This window comes from Bison bison, unplaced genomic scaffold (assembly GCF_000754665.1).
Source record: "Bison bison bison isolate TAMUID 2011002044 unplaced genomic scaffold, Bison_UMD1.0 scf7180017863790, whole genome shotgun sequence".
In the NCBI taxonomy this organism is placed as follows: Eukaryota; Metazoa; Chordata; class Mammalia; order Artiodactyla; family Bovidae; genus Bison; species Bison bison.
The window spans coordinates 370311-386927 of NW_011494362.1; the positions used below are offsets into that span (position 1 = coordinate 370311).

Here is a 16617-nt window from a genome sequence, read left to right on the forward strand (position 1 = left end):
GAGGGGGAACGCGGGTATACCTGTGGTGGATTCATTTCGATATTTGGCAAAACTAATACAATATTGTAAAGTTTAAAAATAAAATTAAAAAAAAATAAAGAGAGGAGAAACGGAAAAAAAAAAAAACCAAAGCATGATCTTTCTGATAAGTAGTATCCATTTTGGTAAGTCTGGTGGCTAATTTCCTTTTTTCTTATTCATTGTAGTTGAGGCAGTCCCAGTCCTACTGCACAGACACAGAATGTCTTCAGGAATGTAAGTAATGATGGGACAGGAGGATGCTTGGCATTGGGGGCACAATTAGAGATCAGAATACGACTGAACATTTGCCAGAAATTATTCTTACAGTTTGCTGTTTAAGGAAATGACTCTCAGTAACATATCTCCTACTTAAAATGCTTAATTTTTTAAGTTAAAAATGTGTTTTTTGGTCCTGCCACGAAATCAGAACTGGTTCATTGAATAAAATCATAAAACCACAGATACAAATAAAGAAAAAGAAGAAGTTCCAGAATAATAAAAGATGACCATTGTTGACAACTTGGTGTAAACCCTCGCAGACCTTTTTTTTTGGGCAAATATGTGAGGAACCGGGCACTTTGGGCTCATTGAACTGAACACCGGGGCTTTAGCACAAACCCCTCATTCTTTCCCTAGCATCTGTCTGCATCCATTGAAAACTTTGAGAGTTTGTGAGCGCAGGAAGGGGAGGCCATTTTTTGCCAAGGTTTGGAAGCTTTGGGAGCCATTGGAATCATTCCCTTGGCTCTGACATTCGTAGTCTCAAGAGGGTATGGACAGTGGGGAGGTTTCTCCGTGACTTTTGAGGCAGTGGTGATGATAAAGTGAGAATCAGTGTAGGAAGGTGGATCCTGCATGGTGAATGTAGCTGGCGGACTTTGGTGGCCCTAATATGAGGCATCTTTTTTCAGGACAGAAATAACCTGAGGGATACTTTGAGGGGAAATCATAGCCAAACCAGTCCTGTACCATAATAATTTGACCATAGGAATGGAAGTATGACATTCACAGGATGGTGAAGCCTGGCACAATTCCATTCATATATACTTACAAAAATGGGATCACTTTGTATATGTTGGTTTTCACTACTATGTTGTGACTATATCAACATGTATTTACCGTAAAAATATTTACTAAATAATAATTCATTATGAGGATGTACCAGTGTTCAAATAATTCCCTTCTGTTGGAATCTTAGATTACTAATATATTTTTGCTATAATAAATAATATTTAAATAAACATCCTTATGTACATTTTAAGGCTTTTGACATATTGCCAAATTGCACTTATTAGTAGGCTAGTTGCTTGTACTTCATATCTCTGAAGCTGAGTGCTGCTTTATTATGTATATGAAGCTAAAGCAAAACACAGTAAGGTATCATTATAAAGAGGCTCGTTACTACATTATTAATTACTGTTAATACTGTGTGAACTGGGCATCCCATCAAATTCTGTAAATGCAACAACTTAGAGAAATAGAAGCTAGTACAGTGCCTGGCTCAAAGTAGAAGCTTTGTCAGAAGGTAGTCGTTTGGTGCAACAGGACAATAACCATACGCCTCTGGGCAAGAAAGTAATGGACAGACGTTCCATTAGGTCTGGGGCATGATGGGTGGTGATCAGTCCCCCACTCCAGGTTTCTTCACGTTGCCTCTTCAGCAGCATTCACTAACCTAGAGTGTTCCCTCTGATAAGCAGCTCAGATTTTTGCCTCAGCAGAAAAACTAAAACCTGTTCTTCTTGTTGAAATTAATCTCATTGAACTTCTTATGGGGGAAAAAATAAATTTATTGTATCTATGATGTTTGTGACCCTTGAGCCAGCCCCACCTGTAAACCAAATATACTCCTATTTCTGTGGGTGAAATTTCACTTCTTTAATCCAAACATAAAAGCAAGACTCTAGAGCTTGAGTATTAATTCAGTTATCTTGGCCAGTCGTCCACCACCCGCTCTGCTCACCCCAGTCCTTTTAGCATTTGGTGGAAATCCTTTCTAACAGCCATGTCTTTAAGTGGTTTAAGCAGTTGTTTCCTCTGAGTGATATGTAATTATTTTTCTGTGTATTTTAAATCTTCAGCAACGAGCTAATGCTCATATATAAAGTATATGTATTAATCAGGGGTCCCCACAACCCCGCTTCTGTTTCAGTAACTTGTGAGAATGGCTAACAGAATGGAGGAAAATAATTAAATTACTGTTACCAGTTTATTATAAAAGATGCCACAACCAAATGGGAGAGGTGCGTAGGGCAGGGTACCAGGGGAAGGGGTGCAGAGCCTCCCTGTCTTCTTGGGTGCACCGTCCTCCCGGCTAACTCCATGTGTGCCCTGGCCCAGAAGCTCCGTGAACCCCATCATTCAGGGGGTTTATGGAGGTTCCGTTTCATAGGCGTGAATGACTAGATCATTGGCCGTCTATATAAGTTTAGAGAAATAATCCCTCAGGATCTGTCAGCTGTTAGATCCTCTCTCTTTATCATCTTCCTTGTGTCCAACTAAGTTAATAGCATCACTGTGACTATCCCGTTTGACATCTTACTTGATTATAATACTTACTTTTTCTTGTAACCAAAGACTTAACCATTGAGTAGAATGCAACAGTGTATTTTACTGTACAAAATCCTTTTACATTTTTATGATGTGACATTTTTCTAGACCATAGAGTAAAAAGTATTTATCCTCTTAAGGCAAATAATTCCTAGGCAGTGAAGAGAACAGGTTTTATATCCCCCATGTGATTGTACTTCTTTAATATCAGATTATTTGGTACTATATTAATGTTTAGAATATTTAGTACCAAAAAGTTATCACAATAAAAACCATAGTGGCCAGATCATGTAAAGGCTCTTTCACTTCTCCCTGTTGACTTTACAACAGCTGCTCCTGATACTTGTTTGTATTTGCTGCATGCAGTGCCAGGGAGCTTGAGTAGCTTATATGTTCTGAGACTTCATGAAGAAGCCTAAGTCAGTTCAGGTATCCGGTATCTCTAATCCCAAAATACGTGGTTCAAAACTCAAGCAGTTAATTAGTATATAGTGAAAAGATGATTTCCTACTCATATTCTCCCATCTATCCAGGTCCTGTCTCTGGGTATTATTGGCCTTCTGGGTATCTTTCCACAATTTCTTTGTGCATATACAGGCAAATATTTATTATTTGCCACCCCCCTTTCTTAGTACACACTGTTTTTCACCTGTTTTTTCCCCTCTGTCAAGAAATAGCTTGTTGCTTGTCTCATGTAAACCTCACCATTGTGTTACAGCTTCACCCCAACCCCCACATACCATAATTTCTTAATTGGATGCTCTTGGCAAATGTTTAGGTCTGTTTTCAGCTTTTTGTTAATAACCCTGCAGAGTATGTCTATGTAATAGACATATCAGCTAGAGCACAGATCAGTAATGGCTGATGTTTATCGAATACCTATTGTGTTCCAGGTACTGTGCTCCTTTTCATGTACTGATCATTTCCGTCTTCACAACGGTTCTGTGAGATGGTGGTAATATTGCCATTTCACAGGTAAAAAAAATCGAGGCACAGAGATTATTTATTTAAGGGGAGGTAAAGTCAAACAGCTATGAGATAGTCTCATTTTTAAAAAGTTAATGAACTAATTAGGAGAAGTAGGAAACTGTTCTTTCAAACTAGAAATGCTACCCTAGTCTAGAGAAGAAAGGAAAGAATGGGCAGAGAAAATGGAGCTTTTTTTCACCAGACGAGAGCAGGTTGTAGGATGTTGTTGAATGAGTTAAATGAGATCATGCCAGACTGGGAAAAATAATGAGTCCCCAGAAGGACAGAGTTTGCAAAGTTGGTGAATGGCAGCCAAACTAGCATTGAACTATTGCATCAGAGTCACTTGGAAAGCTTTAAAAATATTGTTGGTTCCTGACCCCACCCCAGAGGTGCTCCTGAATGAGATGATATGAGGCAGGGCCTTAGAAATGGTGACGTTGATGTTGTCACAGGCTATTCTGTTGGGCAGGCAAGTCAGGGATCCACTGGATAAAGGAGGAAGAAGGAGTGAGGTTGACTAGGGCAGAGGATGATTTTTCTGAGAAATGGTAAGAGGTAACATTGATGAGTAGGGCCACGTCTTATGAGGAAAGGCCAGGCTGAAGCATTCAGAGTCAAAGCAGTAGACAGTGGAGAGTGAGTCACTGGGTTAGTCAGCAGAGGGGTGTGAAGAGCAGTGTTGTGAGCAGACTTTTTCGGCAGCAGCGTGCAGGAAGGAGAGGCTGCGGTAGGAACCAAGCTAGGAGACAACATCGGGGGACTAGGAGTCATGTTAGCACCATGAGAGTCTCACACAGAGAGTGAGCATTTTACCACGTTTGCTTTGTCTAGAACTAGGCATTAGCAAACTTGGGATCAGAGGTTTAACTATCTGAAACTTCACAGTCCTTTACTCGTGAAGAGCATCAAAAAGCAAGGGACCCATTTTCTACACTGAATTGGCATTGGGCTTACACTTGAGGTCTAACCAGTGCAGCATTTTACTTCTGAGTGGTGCACTATATGAAGTAATCATATGTAGACAGCACAGTTCTCTTTCTTTGACTACCTTTATATACTCTAACAGCTAGTTGTAAATTTATCAAAAATCCTTTTAAAATCTGTATTTGCCAATTTTACTACCCACAGGAGTAATAATTTTCAGGGGCCTGTCTTCTATGTGATACTGTCAGAGATTATGACATGGTAAAGAGGTTAAGAGCACAGACCCTGGAATGGGACCACTGTATTTAAACTGCAGCTTTGCCACATGCCGACTGTATGACATTGGGATTTAACCCCCCATTCCCCAGATTCCTCATCTATAAAATGAAAGATATTATATACCTGCCATAAAATAAGATTGCTAAGGAATTCCTTGGAGGTCCAGTAGTTAGGACTCAGCACTTTGACTGCTGATGACCTGGGTTCCATCCCTGGTCTGGGAAGCTGGGAACCAAGATCCCACACGTCTCCAGGCTCAGCCAGAATAAAAATAAAAAGATTGTTAAAAGGGATTAAGAGAGATAATGCCTGGTTCAAAGTAGCTGCTCAACTTTTAACTATTATTTAGTAATAAAAATAATAGATAATATTTTGCTTTTTTAAAAAAATCACTCTTAAAGCAGCTTAAAGGATAGAATTAAAGGAGTCAAGAGTAAGTATGAGGAGGTTGGTTAAGAAGCCATAGCAGTACACCAGACAAGAAGTGATGGCAGCTTGAACAAGTGTGGGTGTGGAGCTGCAAGTGGACAGATTTGAGTGGTATTTAAAAACTAAAATTGACAGTAACCACCTATAGATACTATTTTCTCTAGAAATCTCATCTAGAATTTTCATTTCTGATACTTTGAGTTCTCTAATACGCATTTCATATATTATAAATTTGTTAAGCTTGTTCCATGAGCCAGGTACTTATTATTCTGAAATAAATAAGATAAGGCTGCCGTGAGGGACTGATAGCTATACAGACCTGATTTTTTTCCCTCTGGATAAATGCATAGACTTTGAAATAGCTAGATCTGAATCCAAATTCTTTTTCCAAAACAAGGCCAAATTAATCTCTTTGTTTGAAAATGTCATTAAAGGGATCTTTAATTCATATATGTACAACTGAGATGTCCCCTTTTCCTTAAGCTCTATTGTTTTTTCAGGATGCTTCTGTAATTAAAATGCATAATCCCCTCTCCCCTAGCATGGCTTTTCTGTATATCAAGTGGTCTTAACCTGGGTTCTGCAGATCTCAGTATAGCTATGAATTGCCATGAATCTGTTGCAATTATTAATATATACAAAATTGTTAAATGTGTATACATGGATTCTTATAGTGGAGTCTTTTTTTTTTATCAAATTCTCAAAGGATTCTATTACCCCAAATTATTAAGAACTACTATACTATTAAGAATCTTTATTTAATAGTCTCTGGCTTATGACTATTTTATACCATTTACCATTTAGATTTTCTCACAGGAGGAAAGGGAAATTGAAGATGTAAATATTTAATAATTCTTAAAATTATTAATAGTTTTTATATTAATACAATTTTGAAGTTATTTAAACATTAAAGTTTGTTTTTACATTTACTAACAACATGGTAATTATTCAACAGTTTTTGTTGCAAATACATTTTCTGTTTGTCTTTAGTGCCAGGACCCTCTAGCGATAATGGCATCAGTATTACCATGATCTTGATGGCCTGGATGGTTATTGCAGTGATCTTGTTTCTGTTGAGACCTCCTAATCTAAGAGGATCCAACCTAACTGGAAAACCAGCCAGTCCTCATAATGTAAGTGTTGTGGATTAGAGATCTTTTGGGGTGTAGTCTGGGAAAGGGGTGGAGTTGTTTTGACTGAAATATCTAAATTAGCAAAAGGAAGATTTAGCTCATAGAGTAAATTAAATTCTTCCTATGTAGTTCCAGTAAGTCTTGCAATCCCAAATGGCTTAGTTTTCATGGCGTTACACATAGAGAAGTACAGACCAATAGCCCCCACATCATTTTAAGATGAATTTCAATGTTTACTCATACAAGAAACGTAAAAAATGGTCCAGTTCATGATAATCCACAGTGATAGTTCTCAAATCTCAGTCCTCCAGTTTCTAGTTCTGTCCACCTCACAGTTGATCCCTTGCCTCTCATGTCCCAAGGTTCATAGATACTCTTACTAGCTACAGTTCAAATGTCCCTACTTGGGCGGACGCGTGCACACACACACACACACACACTTGCGTGCGTGCACACACACTTGCATGTGCGCACACACACACACACACACACACTCTGTCTCTCACTCATTCACTCTCTCTCTCTCCATTTTCTCCCCTTCTGTCCTAGATGTCAAATATAGCAGAGACACGGAGCCCATCTGGCTCAACCTGCTTTCCCATCCTATTTCTCTCAAATTCATTCTGACAGTTCTGCATCTCAATAGGTCAGCTGAGCTGGCAAAAGGAATGGTAGGAATCATTTATGTTGATAAATTTTGATATCATGATTATAACAATTTTTAGAACCTAAATGAAAAATATGATATAGTGACCCAACAGGGAGTTTTTGATTACCGTCTTTAATAGAGCCTCCATTAAAGGATTCTTTTTCTTTTCAGAGCCAATATTTATACTTTTTTTCTTTCTCATTTCATCTGGGTATTATCTCTTTAAAACTGTTTCCATGGTGGATTCACTTGATGACACCAAATTATCCCACTAGTTCCCTTCTTCAGCCTAAAATAATTGCTTCTTTCCCCCAATCTTGTGTTGCTAATATTAAAAAGAAGTTTAACTAGACCAGTTGCTTATATAGGAGAAAGCAAATATGCAACGTTAATTGGTCAGTGCTTTGGGACTGGAACATTTAGATATGTACATGCTGACTTTAGTTAAGAAAGAAGCTGTCATTAGCCCTATATAAAATGCCTTATTTTTAGGTTTTCTTGGAGAGGAGGAGTGTATCCATAAAACAGCTTGTATGTTGTCTTGATAAAGTGCTTTCTCCCTAGCCTTTTTTCTTTCTATGTACAGTTTTGTTACTTTCATATCAAAGAGCAACATCCTCAATGTTTGGAGCTAAATTAGAAGCCATTTAAAAGTGACAGAAATGCAAGATTACCATCCCCTGAACCTTAGTTCATTGTAGACCAGCAGTTCTAGGAGTGGTAGTCCCACAGCTCTGTGAATAAGCATGAAGACATATTGACCAATTCCAAGCAGAAGAATTGATTATCCTCATCTGGGGTTTCATATAGCATATCAGAGTAATAAATAAGTGGAATCTTGCTAAAGGTTCCTAAAAGCTCTGCTCTTTCCTTTACAGTTCAGATGCTTTCTATTATAAGTAACAAAAATCATTTCAGCCTGGTTTAAGTAATTGGCTTTATTGGTGTACATATCAAGAAATCCAGAGGGAGGGTCAGTGTTTAGAAAGTTTTAACAGTTCATTAGAGACCTAGTTTCTTCCTCAGACCATTATTTATTCCAAGGTAGGCTCCCTTTCTGGTCCCTGTAGGGCAGCTACCAGTAGGAGCTGGAGCCACCTATTTCCTCACTGACAGATGTTCTGTAGAGAGAAATACAAGTCCTTAGCTTCATTTTAATTGTACTGTACTCAGTCACCTTATTAGCAAGAAGGATGAGACTACCTTAACTGGTTTAAATATCACCTCTGGAGCTGTCAGGGAGAGCACTTTCACCTAAGTCAATATCACTGTTACAAAATTTTCTTTTTTTCCTTACTGCAAAGAAAGATAAATGTTGGTGAATCACAGTGCTCTCTTGTGCAGAAACATAGAAGTCCAAGTAAGTATATGATTTAGGATGGGAAGTTGAGGGCCATCGCTGCTCAGTTCTTACTGTATGTGTTAGATTGGTTGCACTGGGGAATTTAAGAAGTCAATTTCATAATTTTTCTCTCTCTGATGTCAGGGACAAGATCCACCAGCCCCTCCTGTGGACTAACTTTGTGGATATGGGAAGTGAAAATAGTTTAACACCTTGCACGACCAAATGAACGAAGATGACCAGAGTACTCTTAACCCCATTAGAACTGTTTTTTCTTTTGCATCTGCAGTATGGGATGGTATTGTTTTCATGAGCTTCTAGAAATTTCACTTGCGAGCTTATTTTTGCTTCCTGTGTCATCACCTTTCCTATATTTGAGTAAATGATTACATTAAAAAGTTACATGGGGCTTTTTTGGTTATCCTGAACTTAAACATTCCATTCGTTCTGTTTGTAACTGTGATCATAATTTTTGTGGTAATTTCCGGCCTGATAGAAGGAAATTTGAGATCTCTACATTTAAATATTTTAAGTAGTTTCAATGGGTTTAAAATTTGTTTTTTTAATAAGGTATTTATAAAGGTATTTGGGGTTACCTGAGATTGTATGAAAGAAGATTAGAACCACACTGTATTTATATTTACCTTGGTAGTTTATTTGTGGATGGCAGTTTTCTCTAGTTCTTAGGACTGTGACAACCTTTGGAATATTTTACAAATTACAGCTGAAATCTGTATCATCCACTACAGATGATTTATGTGGCTAAGAAGAGGAGAAAAGAAATGAAATAACTGTTTACTAAGTTTTTATTCCCATAAAATGTCTAATATTAAGAAAACTTTAAATAAACATGATTTAAATATGGTGGATGATTTACAGTCCATTATATGAAATTTGTAAGCCTCTGCACACTAGCCTTATTACACAGTTCATGAAAGGAGGAAAAAATTTAATTCTTTCTACCTTTGCCAGGTATAATCTATACAGTAATAATTTAAGCTATAACTTATTTTTAAAGTGGGTGCCTCTCAGGAAGCTGCTTTTGTGTTGTAAACTTCCCTGTTAAATGAAACGATCTTAAAGCTGTCTTGGGGGCCTGTTTGATTACTGACATTTGAATGCTATTTACTTACTCTCTTTTTTTTTTTGGAAGAAAAATTTTAGAGTCTTGTTATCTTTCTGACTTTAAAAAATATTTAATGAATTCTTGGTTTACTCCAAGGGAAAAGGAGGAAAATGAGAAACAATCAAGGATATTTTTTCTCAATCTCTGTCTCATTCTTGTTTGGTAATAGGATGGATTGGGGTGGGGAGGAGCACTAATATAAGGAAAATTTTGAAATGAATAAAAATGTAAAAGGTTTCATTTGTTCTTGTTCAGTTTGAAAGAAAATGAATACAAATGGCATAAAAAGTCTGCATGACCTGTGTGGTTATAGAATTTTTTTCTAACAAATGATTGCAGATGATTTATGGGGGCTAGAAGATATTTTGCTGTCAATGTAAGGATGCTCCACCTCCCAGATCAGTTTAGCTTTTCTCTGTATAGATCTGAGAAATTACTTGTATGAATTGAATAAACTTCTCCATATTATTGTACTGTTTAATAGAGTTTCTGATACAATTACGTGACACTTGTAGGGTATTTTTCTCCTTTATTATGATTCTGTTCTAGGCTATAAACACTGTAAGGGCTTCATTTCATTATATAACCTGATATCGAATGCTTGCATTCCTCCTGTGCATCTTGGCTTTGTGCTCAACTTTTCTTGAAATAAAATAACCTACTGTTAATTACTTGTGTTAATCGAGGGGTGTCATAACACAGGTAAGTCAAATCCTGGGTAAAAGAACACCATAGATTTAAGGTTTTTCCTCTCAATATGGCCTATTAAAAGCCTTCTCAGCTTCATAGCTTTTAAAGCAGAAAGGGCAGGAATGGCCTAAGATGGAGCTGAATCCCTGTAATCATTTCTTTTTCTGCCCTCACCCCTGAACTTTGAAGGCTAGTACATATCTTGTAACGGTCTGCTGTTTAAGCTGCTAGAAAGCTAGTCTCTGGAAGAGATAGTGATGTGTCACTGAATCTGTGGTTCACAAAGAACTAAGAATTGACTTCGGGGAATTCCCTGTGGTCCAGTGATTAGGACTCAATGCTTTCACTGCCTAGGGCCCAGGTTCAATCCCTGATCAGGGAACTAAGACCCTGTAAGCCACAAAGAAGAATTGACTTTGGTTGAAGGAAGTGGCTGTGACCTAGAAACAATATCTAGTATTAGCTAGAGACCTGGAAATCTGGGTTCTTATTCCTAGTTCTTCATTTCTGTCACATATACTTAATTGACATTACATTAGAATATTAACCTTTTCCTATATGGACCATCTATTTAATAACAAAAGTTCTTAGTGAAGTATTTAGTCTTGGTTTTTCTGCTTGTACAATTTCTCTGCCCTCCCAACAAAGATAGTATGGGGTAGCACATAAAGTATTCCTTTTAACCTAATTAGTAATTTATATTATTCTGTATTGAGCACACCCTTACTCATTATTTGGCTTGTAAACATTCACCTAAATTATGGCTACAATAATTTTTAAATAGTCTGGAAAAAAGCTTCACATTTTAATCACTTTTGGCTCTTAAACAGCCCACAAATGCCATTAATAGTTTATTTTGTTTTAGAGTTATTTAATGTTATTTTATGCAAAATAATGTTTTGTTTTGTTTTGCTTTCCACATGGAAAAAACATTAGAACTGTGTATAGTAAAAGATTTTATGATGTATCTATCCAAACACTATCCCATGTTCAACAAGTCATATTTTAATTAAACTACTTGGAGAGAGTTTCTAAAGTAACTATGAACTACAGCCATTCAGTGGTTACTTTTAGTGTCTTTGTGATATGCGATGTTACAGTGTTTATAAATTATCTATATCTTATATTTTCAAAGGAACCTCAGAAGTCTCACACCCTGAATCAAAGTCTGTCAATGAATATGTGCTAAAATTTGACCAGCTCAGCTTAAGACACAAAACAGCAACTTGAAGGAGAAATCGAGAGTTTAAATTAATGGGTGAAATTTTTGTTGTTGCAATAGTAGGTTTAGTCTTAACTTTATAACATTTCTAAATGAAAAGTCATATGTATTTGTTACTGTGTCTGATGATTACTTTGTTAAAAGCAAAAGTGGTCATGTGATGTACCAAATGTTAACTGCTGTTTTTAAATGTTTAAATCATGCCAAACAAATCATGTCTGTGCCATCCAGGGTTTATTGTAATCTTTTACTGAGTACTTGGATTGGGAAAAAGGGCTTGTACTATGCACTTTTTATTAATGAATAAATAGGAAACATTAGTAACACTCACTGTTTTCTGTTTGATTTTTGTGGGAAGAGAAGCAAGCGTCTTTTGCCTAGTAAAATGTTAAAGTCCTTTATTAAACAGGGTTTTTTTTTGGTAAGATTTTTTTTACCCTTAACTAAGACATTCCTAAGCGAGAAGAACTTTGAGTTATACGAAGAATATTTATGTAATAGCAGTCTGGGGCCAGTATTCAGAAGGATTCTAAGAATCTCTAGGAAATTAGGTTGCAATTACATTTCCTTTGTTATTTCTTCCTAGAATACAGGTCCAGTAGACAGACATTTGCTATCCAATAGTGTTAATTATATGAGCAGATATATGTTACCCAAAAGGAGCTAGACATGTAACTGTTCCGAAAACACACAAAAGTGAAAATTTGCTTTTGCTCCATGACCTGGAGTGCATCCAGATACTAAAGATCACAGAAGCAACTAAGTGTTCATTGACAGATGCTCAGATAACGATGTGGTATACATGGAATAGAATATTATTCAGCCATTAAAAGAAAAGGAATCTTGCCATTTGTGACATGAATGAATCTGGAGGATATTTTATGCTAAGTGAAGTGGGTCAGAAAGACCATATGATTTCACTGATATGTGAAATATTAAGAAAAAAATGAAAACAGATACACAGAACAAATGGGTGGTCACCAGAAGGGAGAGAGTGGGGTGGGAGGTGGTGTGGGGAAGCAGGGGAGGACAAAATAGCTGAAGGAAATTAACAGGCAAAAACCTCCAGTTATAAATAAGTCACAGGGATGTAATATACAGCATAGGGACTATGGTCAATAATTAATAACTGAAAACAGATGGTTACTAGACTTCTGATGATTTCATGTATATAAATGTCAAATCACTACATGGTATACCTGAAACTAACATAATGCTTTATGTCAACTATATTTCAACTTGGACCTGGGTACATATTTAGAGCCCTGGTTGAAAGAGGAACCTACGAAATAGACTGAGAAGGAGCACCCTGTGAAAGAAGAAGAAAACCATATGAATGTAGTCTTGGAAGCCTGGAAAGAAAGCAAATCTCTAAAGGGAGGAGGGCTCAGCGGTGTTCAATTCTACTAAGAAAAAACATCGAGGTGGAGAGTTAAACATTTTGACAAAGGATTCATAGTGAACTTGAGAAAAGATGTTTTGTTAGAGTAATGATGAAAACCCAGCTTGGAGTAGTTAAGGAAAGAAATTAGGGTAAGGAAAGAGAGACAAGTACAAGTGACTCTTTGGAGGGGGTTTACAGTGATTGGGAGCAGAGAAATGGAGTAGTAACTTCAGAGCGATGTGGGTCTGGGACAAGAAGAAGTTTCTATTGCTGTTGTTTTAAGATGGAAGATAAGAATATGTGCAGAGTTGTCAGGTGATACCCAAAGAGACCCCTCCACAGTGAGGTCACCCCTGTATTGGCCTCAGCCCCAATATCATCGTGTCTGACAGCAAGACTCACTGATACCTACATGTTTTTGCCAAGGCTCCCTACTCTCTCCCTACACTCATGGCCTGGCTGTGGTAATTCACCTTAGAGACTACCTTGATTAATCCTGTCATGTCCTATACCCCTGTTTATATTGGCTTCCACAAGTCCAAGACTCCAAGGCCATCATCATTCATTCCCCCTCAGCTGATTCAATCTCATACCTTTCCTCATGCCCCAAACCTCCTAAACTTAAGGGTCATCATCTGCAAAAGCCCCATATTTTCAACCCTTTCTCTGAACATTCTCTTCCCCAAAACATGGTATCTTCTTAAGGGTACTAACTCTTGCCTCTTGAGTGAGAGCGGTTTTCTTTTCCAGACCAATGACCAAGGAATGGAGACACAGTGAACCTCTTCCCACTTTCTCTCTTGGACAGCCAGGCTATCATTCTCTCCTCCCTAAAACTCTCCAACTCTTGAAGCTCATGCTGTTAGAGTATTCTACCCTAGCTTTCACAGTTATTTATAGACCTCTGGATTACTCCTCACTCCTTGAAGATTTTAGCACTGGACTTCTGCCTGTCTTTTCAGCATTCTTCTATGGTGATTCTGGTATCAGTATCCAAGAAGACAACCCTTTCAATACTCAGTCCCCTAACATCCTCTAGTTATCTCATTTTCTACACACCTGCAGCCGTCCACTCCATGAGCAAATCCTAGACCTATAATTTTAAACTTTATTACTTGTATGTTCCTAAGAGAATATTGAAAAGTGGCATACTATCTTAAATGTTTTTTTTTCCTTTTAGAAGTCAGTGCAAAGCAATCTTGATGCTCTTTCTTAACATAGGTTCATATGTGTCCGTCCCACTTCAGAAACCGTACTACTGAGGTCATTTTAATTCTTTTTTTCTGTATTTTGCTGAAATACACAAGGAGGTAGAAGGGGATCTAAGCCTTGATTTGTACCTTTCACCTAAACTTGGCTCCATGTGTGAGCAAACCAAACAATCTCTACAACTACCTTCATTTATTTTAATACAGTTGTTCAGTAAAGCTACAAGTAACAGCAAGATTATAATGCAGAAACTACAAGAAACTGTAAGACTTGCAGACAAAACTTGATAGCCTCAAAGCATTCAGATAACTGCAAGCCCAGCTGCTGTCCTTCATGCCAGAATCAGTGTGATTAAACACCTTGGAATGTGAAGTTGAGTGGGCCTTAGGAAGCATCACTGCGAACAAAGCTGGTGGAGGTGATGGAATTTCAGTTGAGTTATTTGAAATCCTAAAAGATGATGCTGTGAAAGTGCTGCACTCAATATGCTAGCAAATTTGGAAAACTCAGCAGTGGCCACAGGACTGGAAAAGGTCAGTTTTCATTCCAATCCCAAAGAAAGGCAATGCCAAAGAATGTTCAAATTATTGAACAATTGCACTCATCTCATAGGCTAGCAAAGTAATGCTCAAAATTCTCCCAAGTGAGGCTTCAACAGTACGTGAACCGAGAACTTCCAGATGTTTAAGCTGGATTTAGAAAAGGCAGAGGAACCAGAGATCAACATCCTGCCAATGTCTGCTGGATCATAGAGAAAGCAAAAGAGTTGCAGAAAAACATCTGCTTCATTGACTACACCAAAGCCTTTGACTGTGTGGATCACAACAAACTGGAAAATTCTTAAAGAGATGGGAATACCAGACCACCGGACCTGCCTCCTGAGAAATCTGTATAGAGGTCAAGAAGCAACAGTTAGAACTGGACATGGAACAAAGGACTGGTTCCAAATTGGGAAAGAAGTACATCAAGACTGTATATTGTCACCTTGTTTATTTAACTTATATGCAGAGTTCATCATGAGAAATGCTGGGCTGAATGAAGCACAAGCTGGAATCAAGATTGCCAGGAAAAATATCAATAACCTCAGATATGCAGATGACACTACCCTTATGGCAGAAAGTGAAGAGGAATTAAAGAGCTTCTTGATGAAATTGAAACAGGAGAGAAAAAAAGCTGACTTAAAACTCAACATTAAAAAAACGAAGATCATGGTATCCAGTCCCATTACTTCATGGCAAATAGATGGGGAAATAGTGAGAGACTTTATTTTCTTGGGCTCCAAAATCACTCCAGATGGTGACTGCAGTCATGAAATTAAAAGACGCTTGCTCCTTGGAAGAAAAGCTATGACCAACCTAGACAGCATATTAAAAAGCAGAGACATTACTTTGCCAACAAAGGTCCATCTAGTCAAGGCTATGGTTTTTCCAGTAGTCATGTATGGATGGGCGAGTTGGACCATAAAGAAAGCTGAGCCCCAAAGAATTGATGCTTTTGAACTGTGGTATTGGAGAAGACTCTTGAGAGTCCCTTGGACTGCAAAGAGGTCACACCAGTCAACCCTGAAGGAAATCAGTCCTGAATATTCATTGGAAGGACTGATGCTGAAGCTGAAACTCCAAAACTTAGGCCACTTGATGCGAAGAACTGACTCATTTGAAAAGACCCTGATGCTGGGAAAGATTGAAGGCAGGAGAAGGGGACGACAGAGGATGAGATGGTTGGATGGATCACCGACATGCTGGGCATGAGTTTAAGCAAGTTCCGGGAGTTGGTGATGGACAGGGAAGCCTGGCATGCTGTAATCCATGGGGTCGAAAAGAGTTGGACATGACTGAGTAACTGAACTGAACTGAAACACCTTGGAAATTTTCGAGAATGGCTCTGACTTTAGTCAATGCTCAGACCATTTTAAGTTGGCATTTAATATGTTTTTAGATATAAGTGAGTATAATTTTGTTAATAAAAGTATTAAACATCATATAAGATGAAACCTCCAAGTGGAAAAAGTATTGTAAGATTTGATATAACTAAGTAACTATTTTACTGAATAAATCTTTTAAATTCTATCCGTGTCAATTTTATCCACTACCGCTTGCCATTTTTTGTAGTCCTGCAAAATATTTAAATTGCTTTTAAAATATTCCAACTCATTAAGTGGATTCTTTTTTTTTTTTTAATTCAGAACATGTCCAAAATGTCCTGTTTCTACCTCTGACCTTCACCCTTAACAAAAATAAATATAAAATGAGGAAAGACAGATTTGAAGTGTCTTGATTATTCAGTATAAGGGACTTTCCCCAAACCAGAATTCACTTTATCCCTTTGTTTGGCTCCCAGAATTTTACCCCTGGTGAATGGATCATAGTAAGGGTTTGTTTGGATAAAAGGTAAGTCTTTCTTTTGTAAAATGCACTGCTGCTGCTGCTAAGTCACTTCAGTCGTGTCCGAGTCTGTGCGACCCCATAGACAGCACCCCACGAGGCTCCCCCATCCCTGGGATTCTCCAGGCAAGAACACTGGAGTGGGTTGCCATTTCCTTCTCCAATGCAGGAAAGTGAAAAGTGAAAGTGAAGTCGCTCAGTCGTGCCCGACCCTCAGCGACCCCATGGACTACAGCCTTCCAGGCTCCTCTGTCCATGGGATTTTCCAGGCAAGAGTACTGGAGTGGGGTGCCATTGCCTTCT

At 37.9% G+C, this 16617-nt stretch overlaps 1 protein-coding gene across 2 annotated transcripts in view; it reads left to right on the top strand.

The window, feature by feature from the left end:
- Window positions 1–11663, top strand: part of SMIM14 (small integral membrane protein 14) — a 62433-nt gene extending 50770 nt beyond the window's left edge. For both annotated transcript variants that reach the window (XM_010833566.1, XM_010833565.1), the window contains 3 exons: window positions 207–255; window positions 6166–6308; window positions 8444–11663. In XM_010833566.1, coding sequence (XP_010831868.1) covers window positions 207–255; window positions 6166–6308; window positions 8444–8476 — 225 coding nt within the window. In that variant the 3' untranslated portion in view covers window positions 8477–11663. The remainder of the gene's footprint in view (window positions 1–206; window positions 256–6165; window positions 6309–8443) is intronic.
- Window positions 11664–16617: the final 4954 nt, after the last annotated feature.